Genomic DNA, 21,144 nt, shown 5'->3' with positions numbered 1-21,144 from the left:
TACTTACTCCACTGATAAAATTGTACTAATCCGATACTATGGGTTTCTATTTTATATGACAGGTGATTTCTACAAATGACAACAACTTGATGTACTCTTTAAGTGATCTATTGAAGTATCTTCAGGCTTACTATGTAGCTAGTACAGCAAGTCGAGTTGAGTTCATTGCCTGAACTTGACATTCTCATTATATATATATATATATATATACCTTGTGTTACACCCAAACAATCCAATGATATGGGATCTAAAACCCCAGCAACCGAAATGATGCTCTTGAGCTGTCCAGAACTGGATGATCAAGATAATGAGGATGTAAGTATATGATTTATGATGACAATTACTTTAAGTTTTAAGTTAAATATATACTCTCAGGGCTCGAAATTAACAGTAGTCCCATGCCCACAGACTACCTTGAATTCTTGTCATGGGGCTACTATAATTTGCAGCTGGTAGCCCACTCAGGCCACCTCTGATTATGTGATGAAGATACGTCATGTTGTTCAGCCCAATCAGATGAGTGCTTGCTGAATGTGGCACTAATGTCTGTATCTTACTGACTAAGGCCTAATAAAAAAAATTGTGAGGTTCCGATTACGCTCAATTTTAGAATAGGTGGGGTAGGTAGATTTTCTATTTTATTTTATTATATATTTTTTTTCATGTGTGAGTGTCTAGTTCAGGGTTTCCATTGTTTTTCCAAATGGTCTCTGTGTTGTTTATTTCTTCCTATCAGATGTACAACCATTACAGATTGGAAGAACAGTTTTATTTTATCTTTTAAAATTGATGTCAGTTTTCGCATCCACTATTTCTCTAGCGACTTCACAATTTTTGCAATTTTATTTGATGTATTCTTGAATACGTTAAAAAAAAGTTTAGGGTTGGCAGTGAAAAGCTAGGTGGGGTTGGGTGACCGGAACTGGACATTTTTTTTTAGGCCTAATGAATATACCTGTAGTTTTTGAAAGCCAGGGATTACATGTACACCCCAAGTTCTCACATTTAATGTTATCTTATTCGTTATTGTAGGGTAATTCTTTGTTTCTATAGTTCTGTCTGACAATTGTTTTTCTTGTCCAAATCTTAATCCTTATTCAAACTGGGTCAATGACTGTGTGTACACCTCAGTGATGTAAAAGTTAGCATCACATTATTCACATGGCAGTCCATGTGAATCACCCTATAGCTGTATACAGTATCACTATAAAGAGATCTTGATAAGGTTTAATCAGTTTGTTTATGCAAATAATATAAATCTAGGATCATGCCAAGCCATGTGATAGAATTGTGTACATCATACAATGTAGTACATTTTAATGGTATGTATAATTGTAATCAGAGGTTGCTGTATTTGGCAACCTAGAAGAGGGTGACCCTTTTTTCCACCCAAATTTTCAGCTCCAACATCAGAGTAATTTTATTTTTATTTTTGACCACCTCTAATATTCTGTTGAATAGCACACTTTCTGGCAAGAATAAGTAAGTGTCTGGGCTGTCAATGTAAATGTACAGTCATGTCAGCAGTGGCGACGCTTGTTCATGAACAGAGCATTTCTTTCATGATGGAAGTTATTGAACTAAGGCGGGTGGTTTTAGAGGAAAAGTAATAGCTTTAGAAATACCCCAAGAAGCATGAACCTAAAACTTTTTTTACGGTTTGGGTGCTTGATTTGGAAAGGAAAACACACTCGACAGTAAGCATATCTATATGTATGTTTCCAGCATTTTACAAAAAAAAAACAGCTACAAAGGTAAATTTCATATGTGACTCGGAGTCTAAATCAGTTGATTTAATTTTTGAAATTCAAACTTTTAACATAGTACAAATGTGGAATCCTAGTATAAGCCATATATTTTGTTTTAATGAAATGTTGTTGTCATCGGAAACAGAGTTGATTTCTATTCTGAAATTTTGATTTTGCCCAGTTAAGTCTACAAATCAAATATAGTTCATTTCTGCTATTTGTCCTTTTAAACTTGACTGTTTGCAGAGATGCTACAACTTATTTATAGTCTAACAACTGAGTGGTATAATTTCATAAAAGGAGCATAGAAGTCTAGTGCTATCCTTGGCATCAAACCTGAAGATCTTTCTCAAAATGATTTAATACAATGGATAGCTACCATCTAGACTAGGAGTGTGGTGACACATCTAATATTAGAAACCCCTTACACTCATCAATTCATCTTGGTACATGTATGGAAACTTACACTGCTAAACACTAGCTATTTTAGCTGAACTATTTCAGATTTTAACACTCATGCACATTTCTTTCTATAATCATCAACTATGTGATTGGAAAGGAAAATTCAAAATCCCGATCCGCATGGATTCCAGGCTAGAACTATGTATTCAAGGAGTACTGAGTAACTAACTGTTTTTGCTAATGTTTGGACAATCTGATTAAATTCTGGTGGTGTGGCTAGAACTCATTGTTTACCTCTATTTCCATCCTTTTGTGTTATTTGTTTTTGTTTGTTTTGTTTTGTTCCTGGTGGTTGTGGGAAGGTGACAATCACCCGGAACAAAAACAGATGACACAAAACGATGGAAATAGAGGTAACTAAAGACATCTAGCTGCTTTCACCACATCAGAATTTAATCTGATTGTCCAAACCATAGCAAAAACACTTACTAGTTACTCAGTACTCTTTGAATACGTAATTCTAGCCTGGAATCCATGCGGATCGGGATTTTGAAGTTTAAAGGAAACATATAGCTTTGAGATTATATTGCACCATAATTTTGACAGGGGAACCCCAGTGAAATGACGTGGGAACGCAGGCATGTCTTACCTGCTTACTGCCTTAACAAAGACACCGACAATTGTCAAATGACATGCACATGACTATTATTAGTACAGGCATTTCAAAATCAATAAACATGTGACGGCTTTGTCCAGAAAATATTTCTCAATCCCCCCCCCCCCCCCCCCCCCCCCAAGTCTTGCTATGCTATTGTTTTGTTGATATTTTTTACCAGTGTGTAAATACACAATACCATTACTGGAAAATGTTCAATTCTTGTTTGACTAGAGTATTTAGTAGCTGAATTACCTTGATGGTAGTAGTATGTACACTGGTTTGATATCACAGTGTAAACAGTACCAATAAAAGGTTCAAACCATTGTAATCGTTTGTCAACAAATTATAAACATGTCAAACATTGGTAACCTTCAATCTCTCAGCAATCGTACCAGTTTCAGGAATTAGAATAACATACATAAATCAGTGAAAAAACAAGAACCAACAGTTGTTGAAAATGAAATGTTTGCATTGAGTTTATTTACAGTAACTAGGACTCTGAAGAGACAGTGGATAGGTATGTCTGCAGTAGATATGTGAAATAACTATTCTAGGTTAGGAGGTACATATGCTGGTATTTAAGAAAACTAGTATAAACATTGCTACTGGAGTTTCACTACAGTATAATTTATATGGATGAGGTGTGTGTGGAAGGAGGAGCAAAAATTCAAAATATTAAGTGGCAGTTTAATATGATAGCTGGTAGTTTAACACTAGTAGCATATTAGTCCTTCAAGTCTACAGGTAGGCTGTGTGTACATACATGTTGTATTAGAAATAAAATTTGGATCAGAAAAACAGTGGTCGGTAAAACTATAGAACAATGTTGGCCATGACAAAAAAGAGTGATCCAATATAGCCAGTTAATTTTTTAAGTCAATGATTCTATACAAATCAATCAATTGATCAATCAGTCGACAAATCAATCAGTCAGTCAATCAATCAATCAATCAGTCACTCAGTCACACAGTCAGTCAGTCTGTCTGTCTGTCTGTCTGTCTGTCTGTCTGTCTGTCTGTCTGTCTGTCTGTCTGTCTGTCTGTCTGTCTGTCTGTCTGTCTATCTGTCTGTCTGTCTGTCTGTCTATCTATCTACATTGTATCTCTGTCTGTCTGTCTGTCTGTCTGTCTGTCTGTCTGTCTGTCTGTCTGTCTGTCTGTCTGTCTGTCTGTCTGTCTGTGTATCTATCTGTCTATCTCTCTCTCTCTCTCTCTCTCTCTCTCTCTCTCTCTCAAATTTATATAGCTTTCTTTATTCAGTAATGTGAGAATGTGAGTTTCAAAACATTGCTGTTAGTGTTAAGTCATGTGTAGCAAACGTTCACTGAGTATATAATATGTCAGTCAATGTACCACATTTGCTGACTGTCGTGTTTCACCTGCCATCTGAATAGAGTCACATGACTTGCATGTCTGATGACATCATTTATTGATCAAACATTCTGCCTAGTCATAACATAACATAGAAATAGAAAACAATGACAAGGCCATACAAGGTCAAGAGACCTTACTACTTAACTATGTACATTCACAATAGAACAGTGGGGCAAAATTCACAGCAACTCCCCCACACTAGGAATTCCCGGACTCAAGTCTATTTGTTCAGGAGCTTTGTGACTGTGAAGCATGAGGCCTGTGAATCATGTAGCAAATACGAAATTTACTGCCCTACATCATGTATATTGAATTGTTAAACAGATTAAAATGTTGAAATCAAGTTTGGTTTAACTTACCATTCCACTTCTTTCATTGTTTTTACACAAGCTGATCAAATCGGTCAAATCAGTATTTGTTAATTATGCAACTATTTACATGGTCACTGTCCAGTTCAAAGGTGGATGATAACTTGGACATCACATGGCATATCAAACATTATTAGGAACTCCAGAAACAATAGGCACATGTACGTACATGTATATGTGTGTGCTTTGTCTCTTTTGGTGATCAGTTCTCTGCTGGGAAATGCCATGGAGGGATTGGTAGGCCACTATATACATGGGATTAAGTTTGACAAGTCAAGAATTTACGGATAATATGTCTATGCGTTCAACTGCAATCATGACTACTGTGGCTGAAAATCTAACTGATGCCAATGTTTTGTGTGTATGTGGTTCAGACACTGTAGATTGTACACTGGTGAGGGTCAAAGTTTGTTTTCTTGTAATCTGTCAAAGCATAACAACTGTGTATATGACTAGCAAAATAATAACTATCAAGCTATTCACAGAAGTGGAAATATTTTTAACTGTTTTGATTGTAATGGTACAGGTTCAGAATCACTAGTGAGAGTTTATTAGGTCATGTGATCTATTTTATACCCTTTAAAACACTTGTGAATCACTATCTTGAAATTACAGACAGGGATAGCACACACACACACACACACACATGCACGCGCACACACACACATATACAGATACATGTTGATAGGTCACCTCTACTAGGTTATTTCTGTAAGGGTACCCCCTATTATCAGGTACAAGCTTTCTTTCATAATATTGAAAATGTTGAAAGTGTCATGTTCTGCTGATGATATATCACTGAACGAATTCTAGATAGAGCAACATTATAGTGTTACTAACATACATGTAGTTGTATGTGTGTGAATATTGGTACCTTTAAGCTGCACTAGCTGCAACTGGAACTTTTTGGGAAAATGTTTTGTCAGGTAAAATAACTTATTCATGATATTGTACACGGTGAACAGTATTGCATCACCTGTGGATAACATATTTTTGTAGCTCTTGATAAATCAAATCAAATTGATTTTTGGGTTCACAGTCATTGTCTTCAGTGGGCGATTACAGTTTCAACTTGTTTCTGTTCTAGTTATGGATAACATCGACCACTGATTAACATATAAAATGTCTAATTAATAATAATAATAAAAAAATAATAATAATAATAACATCACTTGTAAAGCGCCATATATCCTAAAAGTTCATAGGCGCTGAACACTGCAAAAGCGATAAAAACTGCGAGTGGAAAACACACTACGAAGAGTCACAAAAAAGGTCAGTGACAATAAAAGAGTCCCATGTAATAAAAGTCGCTAATGGAAACAAGAACCACTGGTAAAAAGTTACTATAAAGTGATTAACTTACTGGTATTTTTAACAATTTTCATTATACATATTGTGGTTGTCTGATGAAAACTGATACTCCAGTTACCTTATGATATTACTGGTACAGTTTTAATATGGTGACAGATTCAAAAGTATGCTTTCACTTGAGATTTAAACTTGAAACTACAGTACCTACAGATAATATTGACCACTAGTTAACAGGACTGGTACAATGTATTTTATGAGTAATTGACATTGTCCATTTTTAGTATTAATATAGTAAATATATCTTTGGTAATTTGATGAAAAAGAATTGTCCCAGTTTCAGCTAGTGCAGGTTTAATTCAAGTCCGATGAAATCAGGTGTTTGTTCCTGGGATTTATTTATTCTGAAGTAATTTGCAAATAATATCTGATGAAAAGTAGTCATAAATGGCACTTTATACAACTCAACAATATTTATGGACAGTTCAATAGCTCAGAATGAGCAGCACTCACCCATGGTAGGTTATTTGTCCAAACAAAATGTATAACCTGTGGTATAACCTTTGACCTCTTGCCCACCAATGATAGGTTTTAAACATAGCATACACCACAACATGGCATACATCAGTCCACAACTTGATTATACACTAAGTCAAATTGATTCATTTGAGTGTTTGACAGATATCATTAACAGTAACAATTTATCCCACAAATTTCATGTAAGACTGTCAAACAAAGTAAATGTAACGCCGCTAATAATTTTCTAATCTGTTCTTCTGAATCGGAAAATACACCCCGAACAAAACCCCTGCTCAGTTTTATAGATGTAGGCCTTATTCAGTTTATGATTCATACAATGTACGAACTGGTCTCATTAGTTCAGAACATAGATAATTTTATTTATTGCCTTCAAATAAACTACTGTCTAGATATTGACAGAGTTATTATTTCATGTCATGTTGGAAATTTATTATATACAATTTCATTGTTGTAAAATAATGTGTGTAAATTGACCTTAATCACTCCTCCAAGTCAAATTTATTGCATTCCAGAGACCATAGAATTTATGTGGTGCTGGAATGCGGCCGCTTTCGTAAAGAGTACACAATCATCGAAGCAAACTTTTATATGTAAAAGTAATGAGTAAAACAGTCATTATCAATAAGTGCAATCATTGATGTTTCAAATTAATATTCTTTCACAAAAGGCTGAGGTAAAATATATGTGAGTTACTGATCAGTCTGTAGTTACTGTATTCTGCACTGCTTTGTGGTTCAAGTGTCTGTACTTAGGTTCAAGTGTCTAGTACTCTACACTAAATTATAAAGACAAATTATGACCTTGACCTTGACCATTGCAGTCAAACATCAAAATCCAACTCATTCATACTTATTACAAAGAATGAATAAGAACAAATATTGGCTCATTTCTTTTCAAAAATACTACAATTTCAGATAACATTTTGTTAACTTCAGTGCTAATTTCTACCTATGAAGTTTCTTTGAATGAAGAAAGAAGGATTTTGTTTGTACACATGTGTACTCTGAACTTAGTATTAAATGCTAGACTAAGTTCATTTTATGGTAAGGAATTTGGTTCATTATGGCGGTGGCCATGTTTGAGGTGTAAACCTGCCCTGCATGACTACATGTACTATTCTCGGAAATGCCATACATTGTACCTGTAAATAAATACATCACTTCAGCCTTATGAAGCAGACCCATTGTAGTCTATGTGAAGGATTGCCAGATGACTACCAAGAACACATCACTTGGGTTTGTGACCTTTCTTTTAGATATTATTCTGTCATTCAGAAATAATTACAAATTTTTACTTTACTTTTATTTTATTATGTTTCCATATTTTTAGATGAGAATCCTACGATTTGTTCATCTTGTGGTAGCATCACTCAGTATTCTGGGAGCTGGCTCTATTATTGTATATTCAGTTTACAAGAGGACATGTAGAAGTATAGAGGTAAGAACGATGTAAATTAACTGCATAGTGACACCGACAGTGTCTGTTACCATGGTGATTTCCTAACCAAGGAGATGAAAAAAAAGTGATATAAGTTACACATCTTAAAATACATTCCTGATACATTAATTATACTTGCAGCTACATGTATACCTAATTTTCTCCGATTACAGAATTACTTTCAGTATGCTGCTCAGTAATCAATTTGTTTGAAATTCAAAGTAACTCAAGTCACCCAAAACATTGTGCTTTTTTTTAGCTCTTAAATTTTAAAATCATTACAGATATTTGATTGTTTATCTTTTTGTTTACAAGGAAATTATCAATCTATTATATTCCCATGATAATGCAGTGTCTAATGACTATTTTATCGATATGGATAAATTTTGGGATTATATTTTTAGATGATGGTATTAAGAAATAATGCAAGTATCAACCACTCATTATTCGTGTTGATTTTATTTCTAACAAAGAATGTTTGGGTGTTTTCTTGGCAAATACTAGTAACTGTACATTAATGATGTTTCCTTGTTTTGTGCCTTTTTAGGTGAGACCATTATTTCATTTATCAATTGCCGATCTTTTTTTATCGATATGTTGGGTAATCGGTGCCGCAATGTGGACTCTAGTATGGGAAAACATGGATAAAAGTGATGAATGTATATATCTTCAAGCAGTTACAGAGGTAAGTGTGGTTCTATGAGTCAGTCAACAACGTCATAGTTAGATATTATTTCCCCCTGTGGTTTTCTTTGTTCAGCCAAGGAATGTACGAGTGACCCATGTGACCGTGCAACTGAGTTACAAAAGGTGTGTAGTGACAATACCCTTAGGTCACAAGTATTTTTCAGCTGAATGAACAAAAAACATGATTTACATGTAAATGTGTGTGAACAATCAGGAAAAGTAATGTTCACAACCAACCAACCAACCCAATAGGGAACTTGCAAACCCGCCATGTTGAATGTTGCATCATGGGAAATGTGATAATAAATACTAATCAATTAGTATTGTAAGCAATGTTGATACATTGTTTGTGACCACAAATAATCAATTCATAGTTACCCTGACCATTGTGGGAGGTTAATTTTATCGGTAGCTCCAGATTACGCATTATGATAACTTCCCACAGATAATCCCATAGTCCTTTACGTCTGAGCATGCTCAGTCTGGATTGCAAGTTTCCTATTACAATAAGTTTAAAATGTTAATGAGTACTGCTAATTCAGATATCCTGCTCAGTTTGTGTAAATACATGTATGTGTATGGAGATAAAGAACTTCCAAAGTAAATACTATGTAATATTTTTTTCTCACTTTTGCTTTCTGTACAACAGAAATGTATTTTTCTCTATTTATACACTTTACATATGGCCAGTGGCCCAGAAATGCAGTAAACAAATTATTATTATAATTATTATGAAAAAGGAAAAATAATGACAGTTTTGAACATTTTGACAGAACCGAATTGAAAGCATTTAACATCCCATATCAGAAGTGATATTTTAACATCATCAAGAACGATTGATCTGGGCATAGGTATATAATAAATGATAAATTAAACAGACCTTGTTCTACTTCCATTACTAATTAAGTTTCCTTTCTGTTACAGGCTTTTCACATAGCAACTTTTTTCTTAACAGTAAATTATGCTTTAAATGTTTATGTGAGGATAAAAGACAGGCTGAACAGAGCTAATAACCTAAGACCATTATTAGTAAGTATTCGTTTCAAGTATTCAAATTTTGGTCTTTGTTGTGTTACTACAGTTTCAAGAGAGAGACAGAGACAGACAGAGATAGACTGACAGAGACAGACAGAGAGACAGACAGAGATTGAGACAGAAGAGAGATAGACAGACAGACAGACAGAGACAGACAGTTAAACAGACAGACAGGGGGAGACAACAATCTATGTTATAAAATAGTTTTATCTACAGTATCAGTAAAACTATGATATAATGGCTATTGAAAACTTACTGAACATTCACAATAACAACTAATCACAGTCATTATATTCACTAGAAATTGCTTATAAATACAATTGTCACCTATAGTCACCCATGATCTTCTCACAGTCATATAATACCGTGATATGTATACGAGTGAATTCTGTGATTACCTACGATGCATTCATTTTGATGCAATCCATGGTATCGAATCATCTCTTTACCACATCACCATCTAGCTCAATAAGAAATCATGAACCAAAACGTTGTTCATATGAATGAGTAAACCCCTAAATGTACACAATGTGTAAGTAGCATCCTGATCTGACTATTAAACATACCATATTTGGGCATTACGTGTATGTAAGTGCTCCCAATAAATGCTAACTTATCATTGGACAGAATTCTCTAATTAATTAGTAAAGATATCATGTTAATGACTGTGTGGCTGGCTTTGGCTGAATCTGAAGTTTCACTTCAGGATCTCATTCAGCTAGATGTAAAAAGAGAGATCTTGAGATTTGATATACCATGCATAGCACTAGACTAACGACACATGTTACTTTGTTACAGGAAACTACAGGGATGATTTGGTCACTACGTATCGTTCTTATAATTGCATGGTAAGCAATTACAGGTTATTTTTGTATTAGTCTGTAAGGTATGTCATGACAGGGCGCCCTCACACATTGGCCAACCCATCCTGGTGAGAGGAGGCCAGAGAGGGCAGATCGTCACAACATATCTTACAGTCTATATAAAAATATCAAAGTTAATTTTCTATTTATAAATATTCCTATAATGAATTCTTCTGTAATCCATATCATAAGAGAGTCTAGTTTTGAGTTCCTGTTTCTATTTCAGCAAACTTGGTAACACTAATATAATAAATATTGTACCAAGTTATGTGCAGTGCAGTGCCTCGCCCAGTATTTTGATCGATAGTACTTTATTGGTCACCTCAAAAACAGTCATTCTGTTTCATGTACTTGCTTTAATAGCATGTTCTTTGAGACTTTGCACTGTGTACAATATTTCACCAATAATGCTCTCTGATTTTTATGCTTGGATGTTCCTTGTTTTACAATTTCCTCTTTAAGCCACCTTTCTAAACATTTTGAGCATAACAATTACATTTGAATAATATGCAGCAAAAGTACTTCATTGGCTAGTCTCGCTGCCAGACTCGTGACTATCGTCCCTAATCTGTTTATGTATGCCGAGCGGCGCAGCTGCGAGAAGAGGGAAGTCCCTCGATAGTTACGAGTCCGGCAGCGAGACTGTTCATCGGCATATCATTCTTTAAATTAAAGGGGAACACCACTCCTGGAAATAGAGCCATTTTCATAAACTATGGGTTTATGGAGATTCATTTAATGATTTTATTTCACCTACAATTACTTGTGATTTCAGAGAAACATCAAGTTCTTGTGCCTCTCTAGAGTGTCTTCATTTAAATGGGCCAATGCATCATTGGAGTCAGCAGAAATAATATATTCATGTTTGCAAAATGAATATTCATGACTTCAAAGTGCCTATACCTTTCAGTGTAAAACATCTGTAAAACATGTAACAAGCCCTTTCCCAGCTTCTCTACATAATTGGCATGTTCTCAGCCCCCCTACTTGAATAACTTCCATCATGAAAGAAAGTGTCGTTGCCGCCGCCATGACTGTAGATTACATTGACAGTCCAGACACTTGCTTATTCTTGACAGAGAGGGTGCTGTTCCACAAAATATTAAGGGCAGGCAAAAATAAATATATTTTTTGACTGATGTCGGAGCTGAAAATTTGGGTTGGTCGCGTAATGAGAAACAGAGAAAAAAAATAGGGTCACGACTCACCCTAAGATGAAAACTTCGTTTGATAGTAAAGAGAATGTGTTTATCATCTATTGTTGACAGGTTGTTGCCAGTAGTATTGATGATACCTGTTATACTATTGTATAAAGATGCAAACCAGGATTGTACAAGGTAAGCTTTAAATGACTACAAATAAATAAATTATTCATACTACGTCCATTACTTGTTGATTATAAAGTTATACAGTCATGGCCACTAATGTCTATGTACCAATCTTAAGTTTTTTTGCAGTAGCCTCTAGGCAAATTCAGCAAATGATGAATAAATTTTTTACTCCTTAGAGAATTTGAAAAAGGCTTACAAAATGTACTCTTTCTCTAATACCACCCAGTTGTACGTTTCTATAGCGATGTTTGTTACCTGGCTTTCTTACCCATATTATGATTGGTTGTACAGAAAGCAATATATGGTAATATTGAAACAAACTATACATACAAGTGACATGTAGTTCTGGTCAATGTTCAAGTAGTCTAGTTCTTGACAACCGTATTCCAATTTTACACTACTCATTTATGAGTTATACTAGTATCTATGTCCTAGGTTTGAGTTCAGTCAATTGCAAGTAGTTGTCAAGTATGCTTCAGTAAGTACAATACTGAGAGTACCTTTTAAATATGCAGAAAAAAACTATGTCCAAATACGTATAAGCACAGCTTGTGCCCCTTTAACATATTATTCAACTAGTTTCAAATCCTTCTTATCCAGTCCTATTGATGACAGGTAAGAAGTTGATACCTTTCAAGATGAGTACTATTTTCTACTTGAAAGTGCTGCCTATCATGTGTCATGATTTCAAAGCTATATTCAAGTGTAATTCATAGAAAAATGTAATATCGGATAAAAATATTTAGAAACGCTACCATTGAGTCCTTTCATGAGAAGAATTAATCTTGAATAAATTACATACATTGTGTTAAGGAGCTGCAGTAGCTACAACTGGGATATTTTTTTTCATCAAATAACCAAATATATATTCACTAAAATTGGTCAGTAATTTATAAAAAGACATTGTATCTGTTAAGTAGTGGTCAATATTGTCGATAGATGATGTAGTGACAAGTTTAAATCTTGAGCAAAAGTTTGGTTTTGAATCTGTCACCATATTAAACTGTACTAGTTGTATTATGGTTTTTTGATTTTCTTTTTTTTCCCTCACAACCACAATATTTTCACTGAAAATTGTTTAAGATACCAATAATTAGACATTATACATGTGAATTAGTGATTGATATTCTTCATTACTATTGCAATAACAAGTTTAAATCATGATCACCGTTGAGGGCGCTGATTTTTTGGTGTGGACCCAAAATCATTTTGATTTTTACTTATCATGTATACAGCTACAAAAAAAAACGTTTTCACTTATAGATGATTCAATACTGTTCAGGGTGTACGATATTATGAGTAAATTTATTAACAAAATATTTTTCCAAAAAATGTCCCGTTGCAGCTAATGCAGCTCTAAAAATTCCATCCAGATTCATAAAAGTTCAAAGTTGTATAGGCTGAATTGATAAGCTTCTTACTTGTAAGACATGCTGATCATTCTGTAAGACTAGTACTAAGCTATAAAAGACATTTTAAATGGAAAAAAAGTCAAGTTGACATTGAAATGCATGTAAATGGGCCAAGTTTAGAATTTGATAAATTTAACTTTCCTCTCTGCAGTGTGTTAAAACTGAAATGAATTTTAACTGCAGCAATAAATTGATCAATAAATCCATGCATCTTGTGAGTGTTATGAATGTTCTCATGATCATTAAAGGGGCACGCTACTCCAGGAAATCGAGACACTTTCATAAAATATGGGTTCTGTAGAGTCATTTGATAATTTTTACATCACCTACAATTACTTGTGATTTCAGATAAACATCAAGTTGATCTTGTGCATATATAGGATACATTTGCTATGGGCTATTGCATCATGGGAGATATCAGAAATACATTATTCAATGCTTGAAAACTATATTCATGATACAATGTGCAGTGCACTTCAGTGTGAAACAGCTGTCATGAATATTCAGTGTTCAACCATTGAATAATGTATTTCTGCAATCTCCCATGATGCAATAGCCCATAGCAAAGATACCCTATATATGCACAAGGTCAACTTGAGGTTTTTCTTAAATCACAAGTAATTGTACATAGGTGATATACACTCATGAAATGACTCTCTGAAACCCATAGTTTATGAAAATGTCTCTATTTCCTGCAGTGGTGTTCCCCTTTAAAATAATTAACAGATAGCCTCTCATGTTTGAACGGTAAACATGTTTATGCTGTCACATCACTGTCTGTATAGATTATAAATCAGCATATGAGCAATTACTTATTAAGCAGTGCAAACCCTGTAATGTTCAAATGGCAGGGTGATATATTTGCGTAAGTGTTTGTGGTGTTCTTCTGTAGCTATTTAAAGCTCGTACAGCAGAAAACACTTCAACTGAAAGTGAAAATACCCGAACTACCCATACTGGTGATCATGTATCTTAGTTTCCTGTTATTATTACATATGTTTATCTGAACATGATACTTCCATGATCTGAACAACAAATTCTCTAAAAACTATAACAATAGTATTGTGCCTTCACCCAGTGAGTGCATGGAGTACTTGCACACTCATTTTTGCATAAAGTTATACGATACTCTTTTTTTGATGCATATGATGCATGACTGTCGATTCAAGCAATCACTGTAAGTCTAGCAATGTTCTAATATAGTATTTAGGGTAAATTATTCATTTCTAATGGTGTCTTTGTCTCTTGTTCATTTCATAGGTGTCTGTTACTGTTTTATAGGCCAGCCAGTTCAGTTGTAAGTATCAAATTTACTGCTTTGTAGCCTTGCTATGTGGAGTCATGATGGGTGAATAGTTAGAGTGGGTGGCTTGTAATCTGTACATTGCTGGTTGTGGAGTCATAATGGTTGAATGGTTAGAGTGGTGGCTTGTAATCCGACATTGCTGGTTGTGGAGTCATGAAGAGCGAATGGTTAGAGTGCTTGGCTTGAAATCTGCAGGTTGCAGGTTCGAGCCTCATCGCTGCCATTTGTTTCTGAATGGCTAAAAGTCCTTGGGCAAGATTTCAAGTATGATTGTACCTCAATCAACCCAGATGTATAATTGGCTACCTGGTAGGATAAAAGTTACAGTGAGCTTTTAGAGGGGAAGAACAAAAAATGATACAAGTTTTTTTTGACAAAGATTGCCTGAGGACCTTTTTGTCACTCACTCACTGACCTAGCAATAACAACTGTTAAGGAGTGTTATCTATATGTACCTGTTTATAATTTAAAAACTTATATCTACTTAAAATCTCTGCGGTATTTTTATTGATTGATTGATTATTGATAATTATTTTATTGATCCTTTCCTGTTCATTATCAGACCCATGACGACAAGTACAATGAGTGGTTATGGAGTAATTATGGTTCCATTGTTTTTGTAGCATCATTATCTTTATCAATAGTAGCTCTACTGGTAAGTACACAAGGTCATAAGTAAGTACGTATTGTGGTTGATATCCTTGTATGAAATATAAGCAGAGCTGTGTGTGTGTGTGCGTGTGTGTGTGTGTGTGTGTGTGTGTGTGTGTGTGTGTGTGTGTGTGTGTGTGTGTGTGTGTCTGTGTCTATGTCTGTGTGTGCATGCGTATGTGTGTGTGCGTGCGTGCATGCAAGTGTGTGCATGTTTGTGTGTACGTGTGTGTGAGTTTGTGTGTGTGTGTGTGTGTGTGTGTGTGCGCACGCGCGTGCTCGCATGCAAGGGTTTACTGTCATAATAATGTGACTCTTTAATTCATGTTGAAATGAACATTGAAAAGTGCTTATTATTATGTCTCTGTGGACTGTGAAGTCAGTGTACATGTACTGTGAACTCTGCGTACCAGGTATGCCTGGGAGACAAACTAATACGTGTACTGACTGATGAGACATACCTATGACAGGAAAGAGATGACAGACATATTAACTAAAGTGGTTTACTGATACTGCCTGTAGTTTAGTTCCTGATACCCGTATTCTGATTTTACACTATGTTATCTTCACACATTACGTCTAGTTGATGTCGTTACTCAAGGCATTAAATGTGGTTCAACCCCATTCTGGGCGAAGCGCAAACGGAGCGTGTCAGTAGTAATCCATCACAAATTGACAGGCTGTCGTCATCGCTCATTAATATCCATTGGTACAGCTGTACTGATATGATATGCAAATGTCCAACCGAACTCCACCTCCAGTCTGCTTAAACTAAAATCATGTGGGGACGCGATACGCCCATCATGTTTATATGAACACTGTAGGGGAAGCACAGAATTCTGTGTGAGAGTAACGACATTGACTAGACGTAATGCGTAAAGATAATTTAGTGTAAAAATGGAATACGGCCATCAGGAACTCGACTACACTGTCAGCTGCACATTATAACTATTATTCAAACAAAGAATTTTATTCTTTAGGCTCTCATAACACCATTTAATCTCACTAGATATTATTTTTGGCTACTTTTTCTTTTCACACATTTTTTGTGATCTGTACATTCTAGTGATAGTCTTAATTTTTTTTATTTTAGATTTTATATGGACTTGCATATCGAGTATATAGACAGTTGTTGAGTCAAAATGGTAAGTAGCTAAATTTTTTGGACCAAATTACAGTTGAATGTCGTTAGGGAGCTATTTGGACGAATGTTTTCACAAAACTGAAGCCTATATAGAAGTTCTTTTAGAGTCTTGTTTCTACTGACTCTTTTTGCCAATAAGGAAACACTTACAGATACACATATGCCTGCTTTTTTAGTTTAGTACGTCAAACTGAAGCTAGCCTTTGTAATTCAGTATATATCAGATTTCCTAGAGGCTGCAAAAATGATGTCCAACTCATGCAGAATTTTATGGTTTTGAAACGTTAGACCATGCTTTTTTTCTTGGTATTTATTGTGTGATAAAACCACATAAACTAGCATCACATCATGAAGTAATGTATACTATATGTATACTATACACACACACACACACACACACACACACACACACACACAGACACACACACACACACACACACACACACACACACACACACACACACACATTGTACATTAGTCTCAGTGTTTGGGTCAATCTTTCTACATCAAGATTTTGATATTTTCAGTGTGGACAGAGAGACAACGTCTAGCTGTTTCCAACATGAGACATAGAATTACTTTATATATCCTAGTCTTCCTATTTTGTTGGCTGCCAGGTAAGTTACTGTAATTAAACACACAGACACAGAGACAGAGAAAGAAACAGACAAACACAGAGACACAGACAGACAGACAGACAGACAGACAGACAGACAAACAGACAGACAGACAGACAGATTTCTGAAGTCCACAGCAACAAAACTATGATACTTATTTCATGACTGTCTATTTAACAAGTTTTAAGTATGACCACTTTGCTTAATGGTGGTGGGGGTGGGGGTTAGGGATGTGTTATAATCTATTTCAAATGCAGATATCATAGAACTTGTCTGTTGTACCATCATAATACCCATTCCCATAGATACTGAGAAAGGGTTTGAAATATAGGAATTTAGCATTTTGAATATGCAAGACAATTTGAAACTGCACCCTAGCAGATGAAAGATTGTTTTTCAGTTGTTGACATTTTGACTTATCTCCAGTTTATGTAGACTGACAGATCAGCCGTTGAGGGCGCAGTCTAATCTCCCTTTCCCCAAACTATTAGGGCAGGCTGATAAGCCCTTACCGATGATGTCATTACACTTTACAGCCTACAGTTTATGTTAATTCTAAAGTACATATTACATTTCAGCTTTGACTATAGCTATCACCCACTTAGTACATGATGATGCTGGTCTACTTATTCACGAATATTTCCCACTGTACTTGGTACAGGTAAGTAAGAATAAACATCTTTATCTACTACAGTACTCAATCATTCAAGTAGAAACACAGGATCAATATAGGACGCCCTCTATCATAGTGGATTACTTTTTTTTATCATATTCAAAACTTCAGACAAAAGTCATCAAGTGTACATCAGATTCATTGAAATACATTAGAACTTGAAGTCTTGTCACTTGTTAAGTTTTGTTGTATTGCAATGTCTTGTGTCATGTCATGTCATGTCGTGTCGTGTTGTTTTGTTTTGTGTCGTGTCTTGTGTCTTGTTATGTCTTGTCTTGAAAAGAAAATGTTGAACCCCAAATTTCTGTTATTATTTCGAAATGACCAGAAATAAGATTTTATACGACAAAGTTTGCCGAGATTTTTAGAAGTTTAATTGTCAGAAATATTAGTCCTAGAGGCATACGCTACATCATTTTAATAAAAAAATATGTAATGAATGCTTTTGTTTGAAGACATAGCGTTTCTCATACAGTAAAATTGGATAAATTTACTGGTCTTCAAACTGTAAAAAAAGCTAAATCAAAAGTGAAATTATTACTATTTTATCTGTTATATTTGTACAGGGTATTACTGCACCAAGTCAAGGATTCCTCAATTCTCTGGTGTATGGATGGACAAGACCAAGCTTCCGAAGTGCCACAGCAGATCCTCGTTCTGATGCAAGTGGAGGGACTACCCCTCTTATGAAAACTACATATAGAAGTTACGGTGTTGCAAGTGGCAGAAAGACATTTACCGGGTCTAGGTCGGGGTCGTCCTCTCCTTTAACCGCTTCAAAAAGTAGCCCCTCTTTTGCTTCGACATCCAAAGGAACACCCTCCCCCTATACTACAGCAACACCTTCTCCCTATACGACGGCATCAAAAGATACACCTTCTCCTTATAATGTTTCTTCAAAAGGAACACCCTCCCCCTACACAGCAACCCATCAAGGAACACCATCCCCTTCATCCACTTACAAGTCTAGTAGGAGATAGCTGTGAAGACAATGCATGCCATTCAAATTCCATGGATTCTGTAAATGTGCCATTGCTAACTCCATTGGGCTATATACTATTTCTACAAAGTGCTATATTACAGCTGTGAAGTGTGCCATTTCATTCAACTGTCCTAGACAAGGAAAAGAGATATTGATCACCAAATGATTTGTGAACAGTGATGTCACTATGCTCTACCTGGTCAACTGTGTTCAAATACTGCTAGCCATTTCTTTCAGTACTATAGCAGACCTGTAGTATTGTTTACAAGCCATACAAGCATTGGTAAATACACAGTCAATCATTGCATGTACAGTGCTGTGACACTCCTGTACAGTAACATTTGCATATCAACAGTTACTGTGAGGAATTAATGCTGTAACTACAGACTGGGTATTTTTCTAGGCTACTGGCCATACCTTCTATTGTATTGCAACATAGATCTGTATTGCATACTGCAGTCTTAATGTGTAGACACTAAATGTGTCACTATATGAAATCACATGGAATACCCAAAGCCAGTTCTATTTCACGTACAGTGCTGACAGACCTGCTTGAGTGAACAAGTGCAGTGCTGACAGACCTGCTAGAGTGAACAATTACAGTGCTGACAAATAAACCTGCTACAATGAACAAGTACAGTGCTGACGAACCTGCTACGATGAACAAGTACAGTGCTGACAGACCTGCTAGAGTGAACAAGTACAGTGCTGACATACCTGCTAGAGTGAACAAGTACAGTGCTGACAGACCTGTTATGAATGAACAAGTACAGTGCTGACAGACCTGCTAGAGTGAACAAGTACAGTGCCACAATTGACTGGGATATTCATCCGCCACTAGCCATTTCCTAGTTTTTTTTATAATTTAAAAAGATTTATAAACATTTCCTCATGTTTTTATTTACATACTTTATTACCATGGCAACATGTATACACGTACAACTGTCAGAACTCTATTCCAAACAGAATGTATATACATAGTAAAGTACTGTTGTTTATAGATTCTATTGCCTGCAGTTAAATATACAGTGCCATATCAGAACTGAGCTAAATTTAATGAAATACTGTCATTTGAACTGGGCATATGCCTTAGCCATTATACAGAATGTACAATGCTATGATGGATGTACACAGGTACAGAAATGATGTTGAGTTATCAAACTTATTTCCACATGACCAAAGTAATTATGTCAATAGGTTGAACACAGTCCACGTCTAACCAAATATAATTGTCATATTAATCCAGACATTGTAATACATTGTCAGTAAATGAGACAAGTGTGGTGTATTTATCATGAAAATGTATTTCATGAGTTTCTACAGTACTTTTTGTCCTGATGATCAGTTTTATGATTCAGTTAGTCTTGTTCAGATTTATTTTTAAATTCTTGATTGTGTGATTTTAATCCAGTGACAAGCTCCAAATTAAAGGGGAGTATTAACATAGGAAATGAAGACATTTGCATATTAATGTAGAATGCGCTTTGGAAATAAATGATTCAAACTTTTACTTTTATTTCGTTCAAGAAAACTATTCTCAGTTAAAATCACTAAAAAAAAACTGGGGTCACCATACATATTTGGGAAATAGAGGTCGAAATGATACCAAAATTGAGTCCTTTTGGAATCCAATATGGCTGCCAAATACTGTCTTAACTCTGGGAACATAAAAGAGTGATAGTTTCCTTGACAACAAGGACCGGGAACAAGCTTTCATATGGAAAAGTTTGGAGAGAATTGAAGAACTTTGATTTTCAGGGAAATTTTGTTCCAAGTGCATTCTACCTTAAATTAATGTTACCATAGTTACTAACTAATAATTAAGTCGACCCATCTCAAGATAAGTGAACCTTTTTTTTTATCAGGCCTTAGAAGGTTCCCTCAATGTCATGAATATGTAAGTAGAATCAGCTAGGCACAATTCCCCCCCCCCCCCCATTGACAACATAGATTCATCTGTCAATAAAACATAAGTTTAAAATTCATTTTATTTCATAATTTCTCAAAAGATGAGTTATAAAATCATTCTGTAAGACTCACTTGAAAGGTTGTTTATTCCTACAGAAACATTCCCCTTTAGGATTTGTATAAAAACCACTAACTTCCGTAAAGATTTTAAACTATTAAAACAGTACTTCTTATACAAAAGGGTATGCTATACAAGGTGAGGGTCACATTTTCAGTAAACAGCCCCCTCTATAGATAGATCATTGAACGAATAACCCCCCCCCAAAAAAAAAAAAAAAAAAAAAAAAAAAAAAATGTACTCTGTAAGATCAGGAAAGTCATTTGAAACACCATCTTACTGCAAGTATGGTTAAACCACTGTTCATCCAATTGTTTATACCAACATGTCACAACAATAGTTTTTAGTTTGTGTCTAGCTTAGTACACCAAGACTTCAATTGCCAGAATAGCATGTTACTCTCAAAATAGTATGTTACAGTCACCTACTTTTAGTCAAACAAAATAGTCCCTATGGCAACAAAACCATCCAACTTTGGACATAATGAAGCACACAAACTGTCCCTAAAAATAATACACAGTAAAGCAGAAATTTCAAGCAATAGATATTTATCGATATATATATTATATGGCTGCTTCAGCAT

At 35.2% G+C, this 21,144-nt stretch overlaps 1 protein-coding gene across 1 annotated transcript; it reads left to right on the top strand.

Moving 5' to 3' along the window:
* Positions 1–247: 247 nt before the first annotated feature.
* LOC144449574 (transmembrane protein 116-like) lies at positions 248–19,060 on the top strand. Its single transcript, XM_078140136.1, has 12 exons — positions 248–315; positions 7,727–7,834; positions 8,382–8,519; positions 9,446–9,550; positions 10,355–10,404; positions 11,688–11,756; positions 14,423–14,459; positions 15,031–15,123; positions 16,213–16,264; positions 16,791–16,880; positions 17,459–17,541; positions 18,120–19,060. The coding sequence occupies exons 1-12, from the start codon at positions 268–270 to the stop codon at positions 18,531–18,533; spliced, it is 1,287 nt and encodes a 428-aa protein (XP_077996262.1). The 5' UTR covers positions 248–267; the 3' UTR covers positions 18,534–19,060.
* Positions 19,061–21,144: the final 2,084 nt, after the last annotated feature.

This window comes from Glandiceps talaboti, chromosome 18 (assembly GCF_964340395.1).
Source record: "Glandiceps talaboti chromosome 18, keGlaTala1.1, whole genome shotgun sequence".
NCBI lineage: Eukaryota > Metazoa > Hemichordata > Enteropneusta > Spengelidae > Glandiceps > Glandiceps talaboti.
Note: the sequence above shows the minus strand (reverse complement) of the source record. Positions and strands in the feature narration are given on the sequence as shown.